The following is a 19,829-nucleotide window of genomic DNA, read 5'->3' on the forward strand; positions in this document are numbered from 1 at the left end:
AGCAATAAGTCAAATTTAATAGAACAAAATTATTTCTGTGTTCACATTTGTTAAAAAATTTCTTTGCAACAAACCATCAATAAATCACCCTGTTTACCCTGTCAGATCTGTGTTCTTTTCACCTGGCAACATCCTGATTATAATGGTAAATTATAGTATAGTCAAACATATCAAAGTTTAAAATTCATGTTCCTCTGAAAATGAAAAGGACTTTTAAATGCTTTACATTTATAAGGGACAAAAACACATGCACACACAGATCCTTTGAGACTGTACTGATTCTTGGGACAGTCCTGTTCTAACACATGAAAATGACTGACAAACAGCTTCCTGTATTGAGATGCTCATCTGATGAGTGGCAGACACATAAACTGGTGTCTTGAGAAGGAAAGATCATGTTCATGAAACTGTATGAAGACTGTAGACCTGATGAAAACAAAGAGAAAAACAAGTCAAACACAAACAACATTTCAGCTCTGCTATGCAATTCAGAAATTATAATATTATTGATAATAAAAATGTAGACTATTAGTATTAACTACATGTAAATAAGAGTTTTTACAACTTGTTTTACAATTTGTTATGTTTTGCAGCAGTTGGGGGGCCATAAATAGATGAACCAGTGAACAGACAGGATTGAGGTGTGTAGGAGGTCAAGTTGAACTGACTTACACAGGCTGTTATTGTGTGTCTGTCAACGTGAGAGATCATCTTCACCTGGGCAGATCATGCACAAATAGTAAGAAAACATATCACAAGAAGTTTAACTTCTCAAACCAGTTAAGATACAGGAGCCTAATAATAACCTGTTATGTGGTAAATACTTACATCCTCCTCATGTGATCCAGAGCTGATCTTCTGCCTCAATTTCCTGTTACAATGAAGTAGAACAGAATGTCTCTTAAAACAAACTTTTCACACAAGTTTACTTCATTTGCCCATTAACAATTTAATGTGATGGAATTTACATTTTAAAAATGGTTGACGATTTTGCTATGGCTAATAAGGCAAAAAAAATCATATTTGGTAACACTTTAGAATAGTGGTCCATCATTAATAAGTAACTAAGCAGGAAGTAATGCAGGACTAATGAGTAGTACTACATTAACACTTTAGCTACTACTATTAACTAATATAGAAACAAGCTTGTATGTACTACTATGTAGTGTAGTATGTACTATGTACTGTATGTAGTACTACTCATTAGTCCTGCATTACTTCCTGCATAGTTACTTATTAATGACGGACCATTATTTTAAAGTGTTACCTAATATGTTTGTAATAAAGTTTCTTATGATTTTTTATAGCATGTTAAAATTTCCACTTTTTGGGGGTGAGCAAAAACGTGCTGTTTTTGTATGTGTCCCTTTAAATGCAAATGAGCTGCATCTCCCGACCCCCTTTCATGAAGAGGGTGGAGCTTCAAGAGCTCGTTCTCTGACATATCAGCAAAAACAGGACAATCTCACACAATAAAATGTCAGAAACTGTACTAGTGGTGTTCAGTTCAAACTGGAGTCAGACCAGAGAACAACCCTTGTTCCCTGAGAAGGGAATGAGACACTGCGTCGATACGACACTTTGGGGAACGCCCTTAGCGTAATGCATCTGAAGTATGAATGAAACTAATCCAATCCTGATTGGTGCTGCGTCAGGACGTAACATGTGACGGCATACACGGAAGCTACAAAGGGACGCCAGCACACAACAGAGTTAGCTTCTGCGATGAAGCAAGTCGCTCCTAGGCAGGGGAAGGCATGGCGGAGGGATGCAGTGTCTCATTCCCTTCTCAGGGAACAAGGGTTACAGTCATAACCCGAGACGTTCCCTTTCGAGGGAACTCGAACTGCGTCGATACGACACTTTGGGGAACGAGTACACACTATGCCACATTGAGCCCTGCCTGTTCCAGTGTGAAACTGCACACAGGCACACTTAGGACAAGAGCACTAGAGTGCCTGGCGTAGAAGGAATATCCAGGCTATAAAATCTGATAAAAGTATGAGGGGTGGCACATCCTGCTGCATTGCACACTTCTTGGATCGGGGCCCCTGAAAGGAGGGCTCTAGAGGACGCCATGCCTCTGGTTGAATGAGCCTTCACAGCCAGAACAATCACATTGCCTGAACGATCCAGTTGCTGATGGTCTGTTTAGATGCGGGAAGCCCCTTCTTGGGCGACCCGAAACACACCAGCAACTGGTCTGACTTCCGCCATGAAGAGGACCTCTGAATATATATCTTGAAAAAAATATCATATATATCATTGCGTGGAAAGCCGCAATGGCAACCATGTACACATTGAGTGTGGACGGGGTAAGACTAGCCGAGAAGCGATCTTGGAGGAACTCCAGCACTGAAGCCACCGGGCAGTTAACTGGGTCCACCTCACGCTCTCTACACCAAGTGGGAACACATTCCACTTTAGGCCGTACAATCTACTTGTGGAATGGTCTCAACCACTCCAGCCGACAGGCCAGCCTCTAGGTACTGAACCCCCTCAGGGGTCCAGGCCCAAAGTTTCCACAGGTCTGGTCGAGGGTGAATATTGAGCCCCTGGCCTGTAGAAGCAGATCCCTCCTCAGAGGTGCCATTGTCTGCGTGGTGACCCCTGAGGTCTGGGAGGAGGCTTTCTGGCGAAACTCCCAGCACGGGGCCTTGTGACAGAAATCTTGTGAAAGAACATTTTTTTTCCACATAGATAGGGAATGAAGGCATCTGCACGTCACCCTGATCATGCGTAATGGCTTCCCCCTCGGGGAAAACCCCATGGTTTTCAACCACCACTGTTGGGCCCTCATGTGCAGTAGGCCGAATGGAATGACATTGGACAATGCTGCTATGAGCCCTAACACTCTCTGAAAATGTTTTACAGTGATGGCTTGGCCTAGCTTTATCCTGGTCACCGTGGCCAGGATGGACTCGTTCCGTGCAGGAGACAATTGTGCCTGCATCGTGACAGAGTCCCACAGCACTCCCGGGAACTTGGTTCTTTGGGCTGGTGCCAACACGCTTTTTTTCGTGTTGAGTCTCAACCCCAGGCTCTGGACGTGGGCAAGGACAACATCTCAATGCCGAACTGCAAGCTCAAGTGACTGGGCCATAATAAGCCAGTCGTCAATATAATTTAGCACCCTGATACCCTGAAGCCTCAGCAGAGCTAGAGCTGCATCCATGCAAACGTATGAGGGGAGAGAGCTAGGCCAAACGGAAGAACCCAATATTGGAATGCTTCGCCCCCAAAAGCGAACCTCAGGAACTTCCTGTGAGATGGAAGGATGGATATGTGGAAGTATACGTCCCTTAGATCTATTGTGGCAAACCAATCCTCAGATTTGATCTGACTCACAATGATGGGAATAGCAAGCATCTTGAACCTGAATCGAATTCGAGCTTGAATTCGAGATTTGTTCTTGATCCCCTGAAGCGGAGGACCGGCAGGGAAAAAACTATTTTCAATGTGCGGACAGAACACTGCCTGGCCACAAGCCTGTTTTGTCGATGTGCTGCCGAATGCTTCGCTCTTGATTTGATTTGGAATAATCTGATGAAAAGACAGAAAATTAAACAACTACTAAGGCTTACAATGCATTTGAAAAACGCATCCCTGGATGGTAAAATTGTGAAAAGAATTTCACTGTCATCATGCAGTAGAAAAACTCATGAGACACGCAACACTGTTCATATGGTGCTTAATCTTTAAACCCTGATTAAAAAAAAGAAAAGAAAAAAAAAGCACAATAGGATACAACTTTTAACAACAACTAAATTGTAAAATGTTAAATAATAATATTATTATTATATAACAAACTATGTTAGGCTTTATACCAACATGCAAAGGCTACATCCTATTTATCGGTTTTGAGACGAAAGTAAGAAGAGTAAATAAATCTTGATCTTAAATCAGTACCTGTGTAAGTCAGGAGAATAATGACGACACAGAGATCCAGATGAAGAATCCTGGTTTGAAAATTTGCCATAACAGGACACTCAGTTTAAGGGCTGTAAAGGAGTACAAACTATCACACTGTCCACTCAGTATCTTAAAGGCTTGTAGACGTGCTGTAGAGACTGAACTAGTAAAGGAAGAGGTGAAGACAGAGGGCAATGACTAAGACAGCTGATGAGAAAATACTTAATTATTAAGAATAGTTTTTAGAATTAGAATAATTATTAAACATGTAAATCCAAACACAGGTCACCTAAATGCAATGCTCACATATACAGTACTTATATAATGGATGGTAACAATATAATCGGATTAGTTTTGTGCTCTTGTCTTCAGTGACCAGTGAAACCACAGAGCTCATTTTCCACAGCAGAACCGTCACATCCTGTCACTGTCTACCGTGTTTACTTGTCTTATTAAACAGCTCACGCTTGTTCATGTCCTACTTTGTGTCTACTTAAACACTTTTTTTTCAAAAAGTTCTGCAGATTTTATTAAAGCTTTTCTCAATAGACATCTAACATGTCTTTACCCTTGTCAACCAAATTTACAATCTAATCAAGACTGGTCAATACTTTTTTTAAGTCAGTTATAAAACCGTAGGTTGGTCTAATTTGAATCTTAATCTGACTGACTAGTTTATCGGACTAGTTTATGCAATGGTCACTTGTCTGAATAATTGCCACAGAGTCTTATGTGATAATTGTAAGCAAATTAAAAACCTTTATTATGTGAATATTTTATGTTACTAAGCTCTGTTTAGTCTGTTTAATCAAAACTTTTAACTTAATTGTGAGCATGTTACGGATGTGACATAAGTTTAATCACTACATCTTTATTGTTTGGTTTGCTGTCAGTTTATGTAGTAACATTATTCAAAATGAACAAGCACAATTTTTGCAACATTTGGAAGTCCAAATATTTAACCAGTACAGAACAAATAAAATAATGATGTGTCTTTAAATTAATTCTGATGAAATATTGAATAAGGTTAGTTAAACTCCTGTTGTTTTATAGATAAATATAAATGTCTATGTAGCCATGTAGCCCATTTTGCCTTAATTTAAAAAAAGAAGAAGTAGAGTCTTGTGGCTAAAATCTTGCAGTATGTAAATGTATAACATTAAGTTGTTTTCTAAAGTGCAGCAGTCATGTTTCTCTATAACAGTAAAGCAGGAAGCATGTTTGTGTGGTCGGAATAACTAACCACACACAAAGCTGATGCTTAAAATGTTTCTCATGACCAAGAACACTTCACATTCATAACAAATAAACAAAAACAGTTCACAGTCTGAGGCTCTTCAAACTTTAATCCAATCAATAATATAATAAAATAATTGATACTACAATCGATGGTTCACATTGCCATATATTTCTTTAGCAAGTAGCTGTGTATGTACAGTAGCATGTTGTGCACATTAGTACAGTCCGATGGGTTTTTTAAAGCCATAATGACCAGCTGACTGTACATACTTATTTACATATTTTGACTAGCACCATTTTTTGAAGGTTACACTGACTCATGAGGTGAAGGGAAAGGAATAATGTCTTAATTCAGATGTTATCCACAACTATCCAACAGACCAGCATAACACAACGAAATACCAAGTATAAAGGACATTTTCATCAACTGAAAAATCAGGATAACTAATTTCCTCATGAATAATGTGTAACAGATGACAACTTTACACCTGAGGCTAAAAGCTAAGCAAAATTATAATGAACCACTAATAAATACCACTTCCCACATCAACCACAAAGGGGAGGTGTTGCATCTCTCTCTTTTTTTTTTTTCCTTTTTTTTTTCACAGACTACAATAAACATAAGTGTCTGCATGAAGATATGAGATAATCAAGCAAGCGTTCTGTTGTTGATTAGTTTCATTATAAAGTCAGCAAGGAAGGACCATTCACCTTAAAACACTGAACAACGTTTAGGCCAGGAATTTTTCTCCACTACTAACAACTTATGTTAGTTTAATATTATATCATTTTTTATTTCTTGCCACAGTCGTCTTTAACTTGCACACTGGGGGTTTACAGAAATGTCATTTTTCTTAGCTTTAAATTGAACTGCTAAACCTGTCAGGTTTATGCTTGAATTCATGGACTCTTAGTTTGCGTTTCCTGTTTTCGTGTTAGATTGCCATCTTTGTTTTTGTTAAAGTTAAACGTCTGATATTAAGATCTACCTCTCCCTGCTCTATCTTCCCTTGCCCGCACATAACAGAATACTGGACCAAGAGAAGATAAATGGATCTGCCAGCAATTTGCTTCCTCCTCCTGCACCCAAGGACCACACCAGTGAGTCTGAAGCATCTTTAGTAAGTGTGCAGAAACAGAAAAACAGCCTTCATGACATGTACTGTATAAAACTGATCAGCTGTGTAGGACATCTGGCTTTCGCTTCTGACAGGATTCTCTTTGATGGGACGGAAACTGTCTTACATTGACAGACAGGAAAGTTTTCACTTGTCGTTTTACAGAGACTGTGACTTAAGTCTAATTACAAACAAAGTCCAATTAACATTTTTAAAAATTGATGCTGAATAAGACTTTCCCGGTGGGAAATAGCAGGACAGACCACGTGAAATTTCAGTGACTCAAGATGCCATGACATGGATACATACATATTCATTTGTATGTATCCATACAACTTTTTTCCATTCATACACCATCTATTACTGTGTGATTCTATAAGCTTCAATAAATCGGAGAAAAAGGAGTTTTCCCAATGCGTCTAGCGACACCGAGCTCAGGTTCTCAGGGAACCGAGGTTACATTGGTTACTGAGTACATTCTCCTGCAGTAAGAACTCCTGAAGTCTGTATCTGCACTGTCAGTCACATCACTTCTATTAAGTCAAATTTAATAGAACAAAATTATTTCTGTGTTCACATTTGTTAAAAGAAATTATTTGCAACAAACCATCAATAAATCACCCTGTTTACCCTGTTTACCCTGTCAGATCTGTGTTTTTTTCACCTGGCAACATCCTGATTATAATGGTAAATTATAGTATAGTCAAACATATCAAAGTTTAAAATTCATGTTCCTCTGAAAATGAAAAGGACATTTATATGCTTAATACTTTTAAGCAAATAGCATTTAAGGGACAAAAACACATGCACACACAGATCCTTTGAGACTGTACTGATTCTTGGGACAGTCCTGTTCTAACACACGAAAATGAAAAACATCTTCCTGTATTGAGATGCTCATCTGATGAGGGGCAGACACATACACTGGTGTCTTGAGAAGGAAAGATCATGTTCATGAAACTGTATGAAGAAGACTGTAGACCTGATGAAAACAAAGAGAAAAACAAATCAAACACAAACAACATTTCAGCTCTGCTGTGCAATTCAGAAATTACCATTTAACTGATATTAAAAACTACACTATTAACTACATGTAAATAAGTAATTTTAAACTTAAATGTTTTGCAGTTGGGGGGCATAAATAGATGAACCAGTGAACAGACAGGATTGAGGTGTGTAGGAGGTCAAGTTGAACTGACTTACACAGACTGTTATTGTGTGTCTGTCAACGTGAGAGATCATCTTCACCTGGGCAGATCATCCACAAATAGTAAGAAAACATATCACAAGAAGTTTAACTTCTCAAACCAGGAAAGATATAGGAGCCTAATAATAACCTGTTATGTGGTAAATACTTACATCCTCCTCATGTGATCCAGAGCTGATCTTCTGCCTCAATTTCCTGTTACAATGACGTAGCATTTGGAGAACAACAGAATGAATCTTAAAACACACTTTTCCCACAATTTTACTTCATTTGCCCATTAACAATTCAATGTGATGGAATTTACATTTTAAAAATGGATAATGTTTTGCTAAGGCTAATTTAGCTAGCATTTTATAAATACTAAATATACACAAAATATTTCACAAAATAACACTTTTGAAATTAATATTTTTGTTATAAAGTTTATTATTTTAAACATCAATAAACATATTCAGGTGGTATTTATGCATTTACAAATGGTAAAAATGGTAGATACTATTAACACTGAGTGTTTGCACTGAGATCTTGTTAATAAGAAGTGCAAATACTGATAGATGCTATATTCAAACAAAATGTAAATACAAGTGAAGAGCTAGTAAAGGTAAAATATGTAACCAGCTGTTGGCGGAGTTAATGAAAATAACGTTTGCCGATAAAGCTGGCTATTTCTACTCATTTTAAATAGACACTGCCTACAAATAAACATTTGAAAAGTAGCAAATCATGTAAAAAGTCGGGAAAAATTAAAGAAGGAAGCAGTTCATTATTCTATAGCATGGGTAAGGCTGTTGAGAAGCTGGAACTACATGTCACTGTTGCTGAAGGTTAGAAATGTTGATTAAAATCTCAATGTCTCTCACCTGTGAATGCAGACGCTGATGTTGATTATCAGAAAGACTATAATAACTCCAGAACATGAGATGATGATGATGATGATGGTGAAGAGCGGCATTTGTTTGAGTGACGCTGGTCTGTTTTCTGACACACAAAAGAGTCAAACACACATGATATCAGTAAAGCAGCACTTAGATAGTCACTATTAAACACATAGAATTATATTTTTATATATTTTTTTAGAAAACAAATAAAATAAATAAAATCATGGAATAACCTGTTATTGTTAATGTCCATCTTATTGCTGCTGGAAGACAGGTGTAGTTTCCTGCATCAGACGCTTGTATTTGATGTATTTTTAATTCTTTTGAAACGGCTGGGTTGATGTGAATCCTGTTCGAGCTGAAGTTTCTCATAGTTCTGTTATTGATCGAGTCATAACTAAAAATAACAGAGCTGTTCATTCTCCATGAGAAATCTTCATCAAATGGGGTTTTGTTGCAGTAAAGTGTCACTGTTTCCCCCACAAACACTGTTTTGTTGATGTGCTGTCGAATGCTTAGATCGTGATTTGATTTGGAATAATCTGATGAAAAGACAGAAAATTAAACAACTACTAAGGCTTATAATGCATTTGAAAAACGCATCCCTGGATGGTAAAATTGTGAAAAGAATTTCACTGTCATCATGCAGTAGAAAAACGTGAAAAATTTGCAAAAACTCATGAGACACACAACACTGTTCATATGGTGCTTAATCTTTAAACCCTGATTAAAAAAAATACACACATTAGGATAAAACTTTTTTCAACAAAAATGTTAAATAATAATATTATATAGTCATCAAACTATGTTAGGCTTTATACAAACATGCAAAGGCTACATCCTATTTATCGGTTTCGAGACGAAAGAAGAGTAAATAAATCCTTATCTTAAATCAGTACCTGTGTAAGTCAGGAGAATAATGACGACACAGAGATCCAGATGAAGAATCCTGGTTTGAAAATTTGCCATAACAGGACACTCAGTTTAAGGGCTGTAAAGGAGTACAAACTATCACACTGTCCACTCAGTATCTTAAAGGCTTGTAGACGTGCTGTAGAGACTGAACTAAGGGAGGAAGTGAAGATAGAGGGCAATGACTAAGACATACCCTAACGAAAAAGAAGTATATTCAAGTGTTCTATTAGTATACTTCTTTTAAACTAAAAATAAGAAGTACTTTCAGTCTACATTTTATATACTTCTCGGAAATATACTTAAAATTACACTTAAGTGTACTTGACTTATACTGAGAGAAAAGTCCAAGTACATTTGGCCTGTACTTGTACTCAATCTTTTGATCGAGATATAATTAAGTATTCAAAGTATACTTGGCTTGTAGTTGTGTTAACTCTTTTGATCGAGTAGCCTATACTTTTTTTTACATAGTTTTTCATATACAGTCTTATGAAACTTACATTGTTTGAAAATATTGATTAGAATATATTATTATTATTATATTGATAAGAAACATATCTGTTTTATATCAATATTCTAATCAATATTTTCGAACAGTGTAAGTTTCATAAGACTGTATATGAAAAACTATGTAAAAAAAAAGTATATTTAATAGGCTACTCGATCAAAAAACAGATATGTTTCTAATTCTACGTATCTGAATTTTTGTGTAGGCTAGTCCACTGGTAATGTACATAGGAATTTACTTTAATTCTACTTTACTCTTTCCCCACTATTGACTGAATTTTCAAGCCATCCATGTTTTCACTGTTATACGGTAATGGGGCGCTATATGACCATCTTCTAGTACAGAATCTCCGGATCAAAACACAGGAGAAGAAAAAGCTAAACCAAGTGATAGAAAATTGCTCACGCAAATGTAAAATAACGTGATCATCAAACATTAAACAGCATGTAAATCATGAAGAGAAAACAACTGTGAAGCTTTGGGGGTGTTGGACTCGATCTTCTCCATCTGTGTTTTGATCATCGTTCTGAATCTGATCAAGGCATAGTCTTGACAAAAATGTTATTTTCTCAACTTTTTGTTTAAAATGTTGCCTTTCTTTATGAAACTTACCGACATTCAAGTGTTGATAGAAAAGGATGCATAAAGCTAAAATAAAATGTTTTTATAATTAGTTAAAGTAGGCCTACAGTTAAATGTATTTTTCAAGTATAAAAAATAATATCTACATTTGAACATAGTAGTATACTAAAAGTGCAAAAATAATATAGAAATAGTAAACTATAAGTATAATGTTATGGTCACTTAAAGAAAACTTACAAGTATACTTGCAGTATAAACTACCAAACTAGTAGTTTACTGAGAGTGCACTTCAGTGTGTACTTTCATAAACTAAAAAAAATACTACTTGTATAAAAATAGTAAACTACTAGTATACTTGTACACTTTTAGTACAGATGCATTACAAATGAGGAAAGTTTACTACTGTTACACTTATAGTACACTTAAATGTATACTTTTTATATACTAAAAGTGGGCCAATTTAGCCCCAAGCAGTATTGAAATACTCAGAAATAGTACACTTACAAGTTTACTACAAGTACACATTGATATTAGTATAGGCTACTTACTACATAAAGTATACTTAAAAATATACTTGAACATTACTTAAGTATCAACTTGAAGTGTAGGCCTACTTCTTTTACGTAAGGGTACTTAATTATTAAGAATAGTTTTAGAATTAGAGTAATTATTAAACATGTAAATCCAAACACAGGTCACCTAAATGCAATGCTCATATACAGTACTTATATAATGGATGGTAACAATATAATCGGATTAGTTTTGTGCTCTTGTCTTCAGTGACCAGTGAAACCACAGAGCTCATTTTCCACAGCAGAACCGTCACATCCTGTCACTGTCTACCGTGTTTACTTGTCTTATTAAACAGCTCACGCTTGTTCATGTTCTTCTTTGTGTCTACTTAAACACAAGAAAAAATATTCTTAATTTCTATGTTATATTTTTCTCTGAGTATTGCTCTGGTTTTACCTCAAAAAGCTTTGCAGATTTTATTAAAGCATAATAGACATCTAACAGACATCTATGTATTTACCCTTATCAACCAAATTTACAACCTAATCAAGACTGGTCATAACTTTTTTTAAGTCAGTTACATAAAACTGTAGGTTGAATTTGAATCTGAAAAATTAGTAAAACTAGTTTATTAGACTAGTTATTAAGACAGTCTTAATAGAAGTTAAAGTTGAGACTAAATTTTTGCAATGGTCACTTGTCTGAATAATTGCCAGAGAGCCATGTGTGATAATTGTAGATGCAAATGAAAAACCTTTATTGAATTGAATATTTGATGTGACGATACACTACACACATCCTCAGATATGAAATACACACGCACAGTTCCACTACAGAACACATTCTTTTTGTATACTTTTTTGGGGGTTGGGGTGTTTTGCGTACTTGTTAATAATTAATAATTTATAATGTTTATAATTGTTAATAATTTACTTGATTTCATCACGGGAAATGACGCTTGCAAAATCTAAATCTCTGTCCATCATTTTAAAAGCAAATTTTCTCACAATATTGGAAATATTTACATTTTAAACCATGAAGGCGAGCTAGTGGATATCACATAAGCAAGTGCAAACTTTGCTCTAGAGTTATGCCGGTGAAGAAGTCTCAAACCCCAGTCAATTATTCACTACAGAAAGTGAAAGTAAAAACATATGACGCTGACGCTAGCTTGAACATTACTTAAGTATCAATGTTCAATGTTCAAAGTATCAATGAGTGTAAAACTTCGTCGCCACTGGTCCCATCCATCCCATTTCTCCTTTGTCACTGCTGGTCCCGTCCAGCACCATGTCTCCTTCGTCGCCACTGGTCCTGTCCCGTCCAGTCCCCTGTCTCCTTCATCGCTAGCCTCCCTCTTCCTCCAACTCTTTCCAGTTCCTCACCTTCATCTCTGCTGGCTCCCATCAGCTCCTCTGCTCCGCCTATGGTGGCTCCGCCAACCTCTTCAGTTCCCCCTCTTCCGGCTCCCTTCAGCTCCTCTGTCCCACGAGCTGCCAGCTCCGCCTTGGCCCTTCAGACCTGGGGTGTCACCCTGTGTTCCTGAAATTGAGTGTAAAACTGGTGTGCTGGCCTTGTGTATTGCAGTTAATTTGCACACCTTGTTGTTGGTGTGTGCTCTGGTGTCAAAACAGCATTGTAGTTCTTTTGCTATCATGTAGTGATTTTTCTTTTTCTCTTTACATCCTAACATTGTTTTCGGTATTGAAAGGTATTGTATCTATCTTATATGAACTTTGTTTTTGGTTAGTCAGGGAGTGGAGGGAAGCACATGGTTGTTTTTTTTCTTCTACCTGTATAGCTCATTTATTTCTCCTTCCAATAGTAAGTAACCCCTTTATTTTGTTGTTTTGGCTAGACCTTCTCCTGAAGATTGATTGCTTCCATTTTCTTTGTTTAACTAAAATAAAGTGACTTTATTTTGCATCATCAAGTGGTTGGCTCACATTTCTGGGGCAGAGGACTGAATAAGGGAATCCTCCACATTTACGTTTCTTTTTTTAATTTAATTTGATCCTGTTACCCTCTCCCAACCCTAGACTGGGAGAGCTTGTAACACCTTGGTTACCAGTTATGTTCACCTGCCCTTCCTCGTTATTTCTTGTGTATTTAAGGCCTCAGTTTAATTCTGTTCTGATATTTTCTTTGGTAAAGCGGTCGCGTTGGTTTCCTTCTCTGGACTGTTTTCAAGTTGGATTGCCTTTTTTGCTAAAGTTAAAGCTCTGTCATTGAGATCCATTTGCAGTATCTTTATTGGTAATAGTAAACGTAACACAAACAGGAGGGGTCAATCACCAGAAAAGGATATATCAGATAACAAAGCAGGTAATCAGATAACAAACAGTGGAGCATACATCCAGTCAAACGAAGCAGGGTCACAATGGCATGAAGCAGAGGGACAAAACGAATAGAACAGTCCAGGATCAGTAAACGAGGAATCAGTATAAACAGGGAAACCGTTCAGATATTTCAACAAGGGTATTTAAAAAAAAAAAAAAAAAAAAACCTTTGCACTGAAGGCACGGGTTTATGGGAAATGGAGTGAAAATGTGTAATGTTAATATTCGGGAGATGGAGCCCTCTGGTGGCGAGTGGGAGGAACCACAGAGGCTTGATTCATGACACAAATATCCCACTACCTTTGTTGCTCTTGATCCTGATATGCTTTATTATACCTCATCAAATTGCATTTATTCATTGAAAAGTTGCCATGTCCAATATGCTACAATGATGTGGTCAAAAAGTGAATGTTGAAGAGAACAGTATTTGTAAAGGACATGTTGATTGGTTCCGGTTATATGCTTTAATTATTTTGTAAATATGTTTCAAAATATACGCACAGAGTAACAGATTAATGATTAAAGGTCTGAAGCATCTTTAGTAATTGTGCAGAAACATAAAAACAGCCTTCATGACATGTACTGTATAAGACTGATCAGCTGTGTAGGACATCTGGCTTTCGCTTCTGACAGGATTCTCTTTGATGGGAGGGAAACTGTCTCACATTGACAGACAGGAAAGTTTTCACCTGTCATTTTACAGAGACTGTGACTTAAGTCTAATTACAAACAAAGTCCAATTAACATTTTTAAAAATTTATGCTGAATAAGACTTTCCCGGGAAATAGCAAGGCAGACCACGTGGAATTTCAGTGACTCAAGATGGCATGACATGGATACGTAGATGCATAGTAATCATTAGAGATTAGACCATAGGGCCATATAAATCTTATGGTATAAGCAATTGTGACAATTAACCAATTAAGAAACCACACCTGCCAAATCTAGAGGAAGAAATCAAAGAAAACTGAGATGTGAGTTTTGGTCATATTTGACCTCTACATGAAGTAGAACCCTTCCTTGTGGCTCCGACATACGGTCTGAGTCTCTTAGTACCGGGCGGTTACCTCACCCTACCTAACCTTGGTGCCCTTTGGGCCCTTATGCAAGCATCCTGGGCCAAGGCCTTAAAACGATTGTCGTTCCGCAGTTATAAGCACACCGCGATTGGACTGGGTTCCCAATGCGTCTAACAACGCAGTTACGAGTGAACCATGTCGATAGGGAACGTTCTCGGTTGCTTACGTAACCTCGGTTCCCTGAAATAATGGGAACGAGAACTGAGAAACTTGCCGTGCTGTCATGCTGCATTACTCGTCAGATGTTTTTGCGTTCATTGCTTCAGTCGACTTGACCTGAGTTCCTATGGCAGAATGCCCGCATTATCCAGAGGGGTAGCCCTGCCCATATTGGCGGACTTTGGAACAAAATTATTTCTGTGTTCACATTTGTTAAAAGAAATTATTTGCAACAAACCATCAATAAACCATCTGTTTACCCTGTTTACCCTGACAGATCTGTGTTCTTTTCACCTGGCAACATCCTGATTATTATGGTAAATTATAGTATGTCAAACATATCAAAGTTTAAAATTCATGTTCCTCTGAAAATGAAAAGGACATTTACATGCTTAATACTTTTAAGCAAATAAGCAAATAGCATTTAAGGGACAAAAACACATGCACATACAGATCCTTTGAGACTGTACTGATTCTTGGGACAGTCCTGTTCTAACACATGAAAATGACTGACAAACATCTTCCTGTATTGAGATGCTCATCTGATGAGGGGCAGACACATACACTGGTGTCTTGAGAAGGAAAGATCATGTTCATGAAACTGTATGAAGACTGTAGACCTGATGAAAACAAAGAGAAAAACAAATCAAACACAAAAAACATTTCAGCTCTGCTATGCAATTCAGAAATTACCATTTAACTGATATTAAAAATTACACTATTAACTACATGTAAATAAGTCATTTTAAACTTGTGTTTTACAATTTGTGTTTTGCAGCAGTTGGGGGGCATAAATAGATGAACCAGTGAACAGACAGGATTGAGGTGTGTAGGAGGTCAAGTTGAACTGACTTACACAGGCTGTTATTGTGTGTCTGTCAACGTGAGAGATCATCTTCACCTGGGCAGATCATCCACAAATAGTAAGAAAACATATCACAAGAAGTTTAACTTCTCAAACCAGGAAAGATATAGGAGCCTAATAATAACCTGTTATGTGGTAAATACTTACATCCTCCTCATGTGATCCAGAGCTGATCTTCTGCCTCAATTTCCTGTTACAATGACGTAGCATTTGGACAACAACAGAATGAATCTTAAAACAAACTTTTCCCACAATTTTACATCATTTGCCCATTAACAATTTAATGTGATGGAATTTACATTTTAAAAATGGATAATGTTTGCTAAGGCTAATTTAGCTAGCATTTTATAAATACTAAATATACACAAATTATTTCACAAAATAACTATTATTTGTTATAAATAATAATATTTTGTTATAAAGTTTATTATTTTAAAATTGAATGTTTGGGTCCTGCACAAGAGTTATATAATCAATATCTAAGAATAGGCCCCACATCAATAAACATATTCAGGTGGTATTTATGCATTTACAAAGGGTAAAAATGGTAGATACTATTAACACTGAGTGTTTGCACTGAGATCTTGTTAATAAGAAGTGTAAATACTGATAGATGCTATATTCAAACAAAATGTAAATACAAGTGAAGAGATAGTAAAGGTAAAAGATGTAACCAGCTGTTGGCGGAGTTAATGAAAATAACGTTTGCCGATAAAGCTGGCTATTTCTACTCATTTTAAATAGACACTGCCTACAAATAAACATTTGAAAAGTAGCAAATCATGTAAAAAGTCAGAAAAAATTAAATAAGTAAGCAGTTCATCATTCTATAGCATGGGTAAAGCTGTTGAGAAGCTGGAACTACATGTCACTGTTGCTGAAGGTAAGAAATGTTGATTAAAAACTCAATGTCTCTCACCTGTGAATGCAGACGCTGATGTTGATTATCAGAAAGACTATAATAACTCCAGAACATGAGATGATGATGATGATGATGATGGTGAAGAGCGGCATTTGTTTGGGTGACGCTGGTCTGTTTTCTGACACACACAAGAGTCAAACACACATGATATCGGTAAAGCAGCACTTAGATAGTCACTATTAAACACATATAATTATATTTCTTCTATAATAAATGCCCTTTATTTGTTTTTGTTTTTTAGAAAACAAATCAAATAAATGAAATCATGGAATAACCTGTTATTGTTAATGTCCATCTTATTGCTGCTGGAAGACAGGTGTAGTTTCCTGCATCAGACGCTTGTATTTGATGTATTTTTAATTCTTTTGAAACGGCTGGGTTGATGTGAATCCTGTTCGAGCTGAAGTTTCTCATAGTTCTGTTATTGAACGAGTCATAACTAAAAATAACAGAGCTGTTCATTCTCCATGAGAAATCTTCATCAAATGGGGTTTTGTTGCAGTAAAGTGTCACTGTTTCCCCCACAAACACTGTTTTGTTGATGTGCTGCCGAATGCTTCGCTCTTGATTTGATTTGGAATAATCTGATGAAAAGACAGAAAATTAAACAACTACTAAGGCTTACAATGCATTTGAAAAACGCATCCCTGGATGGTAAACTAGTGAAAAGAATTTCACTGTCATCATGCAGTAGAAAAACTCATGAGACACACAACACTGTTCATATGGTGCTTAATCTTTAAACCCTGATTAAAAAACACACAATAGGATACAACTTTTTTCAATAACTCCACTAAATTGCAACATTTTTTAAATAATAATATTATTTAGTCATCAAACTATAGGCTTTATACCAACATGCAAAGGCTACATCCTATTTATCGGTTTTGAGACGAAAGTAAGAAGAGTAAATAAATCCTGATCTTAAATCAGTACCTGTGTAAGTCAGGAGAATAATGATGACACAGAGATCCAGATGAAGAATCCTGGTTTGAGAATTTGCCATAACAGGACACTCAGTTTAAGGGCTGTGTTGAGTAAACTGTCTTACTGTCCGCTCAGTATTTTGAAGGCTTGTAGACGTGCTGTAGAGACTGAACTAAAGGAAGAGGTGAAGACAGAGGGCAATGACTAAGACAGCTGATGAGAAAATACTTAATTATTAAGAATAGTTTTAAAATTAGAATAATTGTTAAACATGTAAATCCAAACACAGGTCACCTAAATGCAATGCTCATATACAGTACTTATATAATGGATGGTAACAATATAATCGGATTAGTTTTGTGCTCTTGTCTTCAGTGACCAGTGAAACCACAGAGCTCATTTTCCACAGCAGAACCGTCACATCCTGTCACTGTCTACCGTGTTTACTTGTCTTATTAAACAGCTCACGCTTGTTCATGTTCTACTTTGTGTTTACTTAAACACTTTTTACCGCAAAAAGCTCTGCAGATTTTATTAAAGCTTTGCTCAATATACATCTAACATGTCTTTACCCTTGTCAACCAAATTTACAGCCTAATCAAGACTGATCAAAACTTTTTTTAAATCAGTTACATAAAACCGTAGGTTGGTCTAATTTGAATCTGAAAAATGACTGATAACTCCTTGATAAACTAGTTTATCAGACTAGTTCTTAAGACAAAGTCTTAACAGAAGTTAAAGTTAAGACTAAGTTTTTGCAATGGCCACTTGTCTGAATAATTGCCAGAGAGCCATGTGTGATAATTGAAGCGAATGAAAAACTTTTATTATGTGAATATTTTATGTGCACATACACTTCACACATTCTCAGATATGAGTATACACAGTTAGCCTAATACACAGTTCCATTAGAGAACACTCTCTTTTTGTATAATTTAAAAAATCTGGTCAACTAACTGTTAACTGCTGTCTAACTGTCAGTTTATGAAGTAACATTATTCAAAATGAACAAGCATAATTTTTTCAACATTGGGAAATCCAAATATTTAACCAATACAAAAAATGAATTATGTCTATAAATACATTCTGATAATTGAATTGATTAGATTTGATAACTGAAGGTTAGATAAACTCCTGTTGTTTTATAGATAACTATAAATGTCTATGTAGCCATGTAGCCTTAATAAAAAAAAAAAGAAGAAGTAGAGTCTTGTGGCTAAAATCTTGCAGTATGTAAATGTATAACATTAAGTTGTTTTCTAAAGTGCAGCAGTCATGTTTCTCTATAACAGTAAAGCAGGAAGCATGTTTGTGTGGTCGGAATAACTAACCACACACAAAGCTGATGCTTAAAATGTTTCTCATGACCAAGAATACTTCACATTCATAACAAATAAACAAAAACAGTCCACAGTCTGAGGCTCTTCAAACTTTAATCCAATCAATAAGATAATAAAATAATTGATACTACAATTGATGGTTCACATTGCCATATATTTCTTTAGCAAGTAGCTGTGTATGTACAGTAGCATGTTGTGCACATTAGTACAGTCCGACTGTTTTTTTAAAGCCATAATGACCAGCTGACTGTACATACTTATTTACATATTTATTTACTTATTAACACCATTTTTTGAAGGTTACACACTGACTCATGAGGTGAAGGGAAAGGAATAATGTCTTTATCCAGATGTTATCCATATCTATATCCAACAGACCAGCATAACACAATGAGAGACCACATATCAAGGACATTTTCATCAACTGAAAAATCAGTATGGATAACTAATTTCCTCATGAATAATGTGTAACGGATGACAACTTTTCACCTGAGCTCCTGGTATTACTGAGGCTCATAATTAACCACTAATAAATACCACTTCCCACATCAACCACAAAGGGGGAGGTGTTGCATCTCTGTGAGACCATCACCATTTCACATTCTTTTTTTGCATACAATAACTTTTTGTACTACAATAAACATGAGTGTCTGCATTGTAACAACTGAGACAAATCAGACACAATTATTTGTTATATTTAACAAATAATATTTAGAACTCACTATAGGATCTATGTTCCCATCCCCCCGGCAAGAACCATACCATCAGATAAAATGGTTTTATTGCTGTTAAAAATGTGGTCAAGACAGAGACCATAGGGAAGACAGAAACAGACCTTAAAACAGACTTTCCTGCATTCATTTATAGACTAACTGACCTATAAATGAACATGCATCGCAGAACATTGTGTGAATGATTTACTGTCGTGTGTAGTGTCTTTTAATTCTATAATTTTTTGATACTGTGTATTTTATGATCGAACCAACAGTCAATGTAACCTCACCTATACCATGTTTGGTCCGAAATGATTGTGAATATGATATGTCGATAGCTGTGCAACATATTAGTATTACAAGAATATTTCATCGTTTTTTCTTCAGCAGCCAATGCAGCTGCACATGCAAATGAGCACGTTTGAAACAAAGATCCATAAATCGCCAACATTTCCCGCTTGGAAATTCCACCCTTCTAACTGGTCAAGAAAAACCCGGAGAGGTGGGACTTTTCTCAGGCTTTATTAGAGACAAATTCACAGTGACCCCTCTCTTCTTATTCTGGCTTCTACTGCTGCTTCTTCGGGTTGATGTCTGTGTGGACCCCCACCGG

At 36.3% G+C, this 19,829-nt stretch overlaps 2 protein-coding genes and 1 long non-coding RNA gene across 4 annotated transcripts; all 3 read right to left on the bottom strand.

The window, feature by feature from the left end:
• Positions 1-335: 335 nt before the first annotated feature.
• On the bottom strand, positions 336-4,038 carry LOC311088477. Its single transcript, XR_014607506.1, has 4 exons — positions 3,910-4,038; positions 829-871; positions 673-717; positions 336-426 (listed from the first exon to the last, which is right to left on the bottom strand). It is a non-coding gene; the product is annotated as an uncharacterized lncRNA (long non-coding RNA).
• Positions 4,039-5,239: 1,201 nt separating this feature from the next.
• Positions 5,240-17,334, bottom strand: LOC311088475 (uncharacterized protein). 2 transcript variants are annotated; one of them, XR_014607504.1, is made up of 7 exons: positions 17,173-17,334; positions 16,512-16,820; positions 16,234-16,354; positions 15,462-15,504; positions 15,306-15,350; positions 14,849-15,069; positions 5,240-7,038 (listed from the first exon to the last, which is right to left on the bottom strand). XR_014607504.1 is itself a non-coding variant. In XM_084122608.1 (6 exons), the coding sequence occupies exons 1-6, from the start codon at positions 17,240-17,242 to the stop codon at positions 15,043-15,045; spliced, it is 615 nt and encodes a 204-aa protein (XP_083978734.1). In that variant the 5' UTR covers positions 17,243-17,334; the 3' UTR covers positions 13,107-15,042. The 2 variants fall into 2 exon arrangements, 1 of the variants encoding a protein (XP_083978734.1); XM_084122608.1 differs by lacking the exon at positions 5,240-7,038 and having other exon boundaries at positions 13,107-15,069.
• LOC311088474 (uncharacterized protein) lies at positions 5,755-9,413 on the bottom strand. Its single transcript, XM_084122607.1, has 6 exons — positions 9,254-9,413; positions 8,588-8,896; positions 8,337-8,454; positions 7,629-7,671; positions 7,473-7,517; positions 5,755-7,251 (listed from the first exon to the last, which is right to left on the bottom strand). The coding sequence occupies exons 1-6, from the start codon at positions 9,321-9,323 to the stop codon at positions 7,222-7,224; spliced, it is 615 nt and encodes a 204-aa protein (XP_083978733.1). The 5' UTR covers positions 9,324-9,413; the 3' UTR covers positions 5,755-7,221.
• Positions 17,335-19,829: the final 2,495 nt, after the last annotated feature.

Source organism: Abramis brama (genome assembly GCF_963993115.1).
Source record: "Abramis brama genome assembly, chromosome: 8".
Taxonomy (NCBI): domain Eukaryota; kingdom Metazoa; phylum Chordata; class Actinopteri; order Cypriniformes; family Leuciscidae; genus Abramis; species Abramis brama.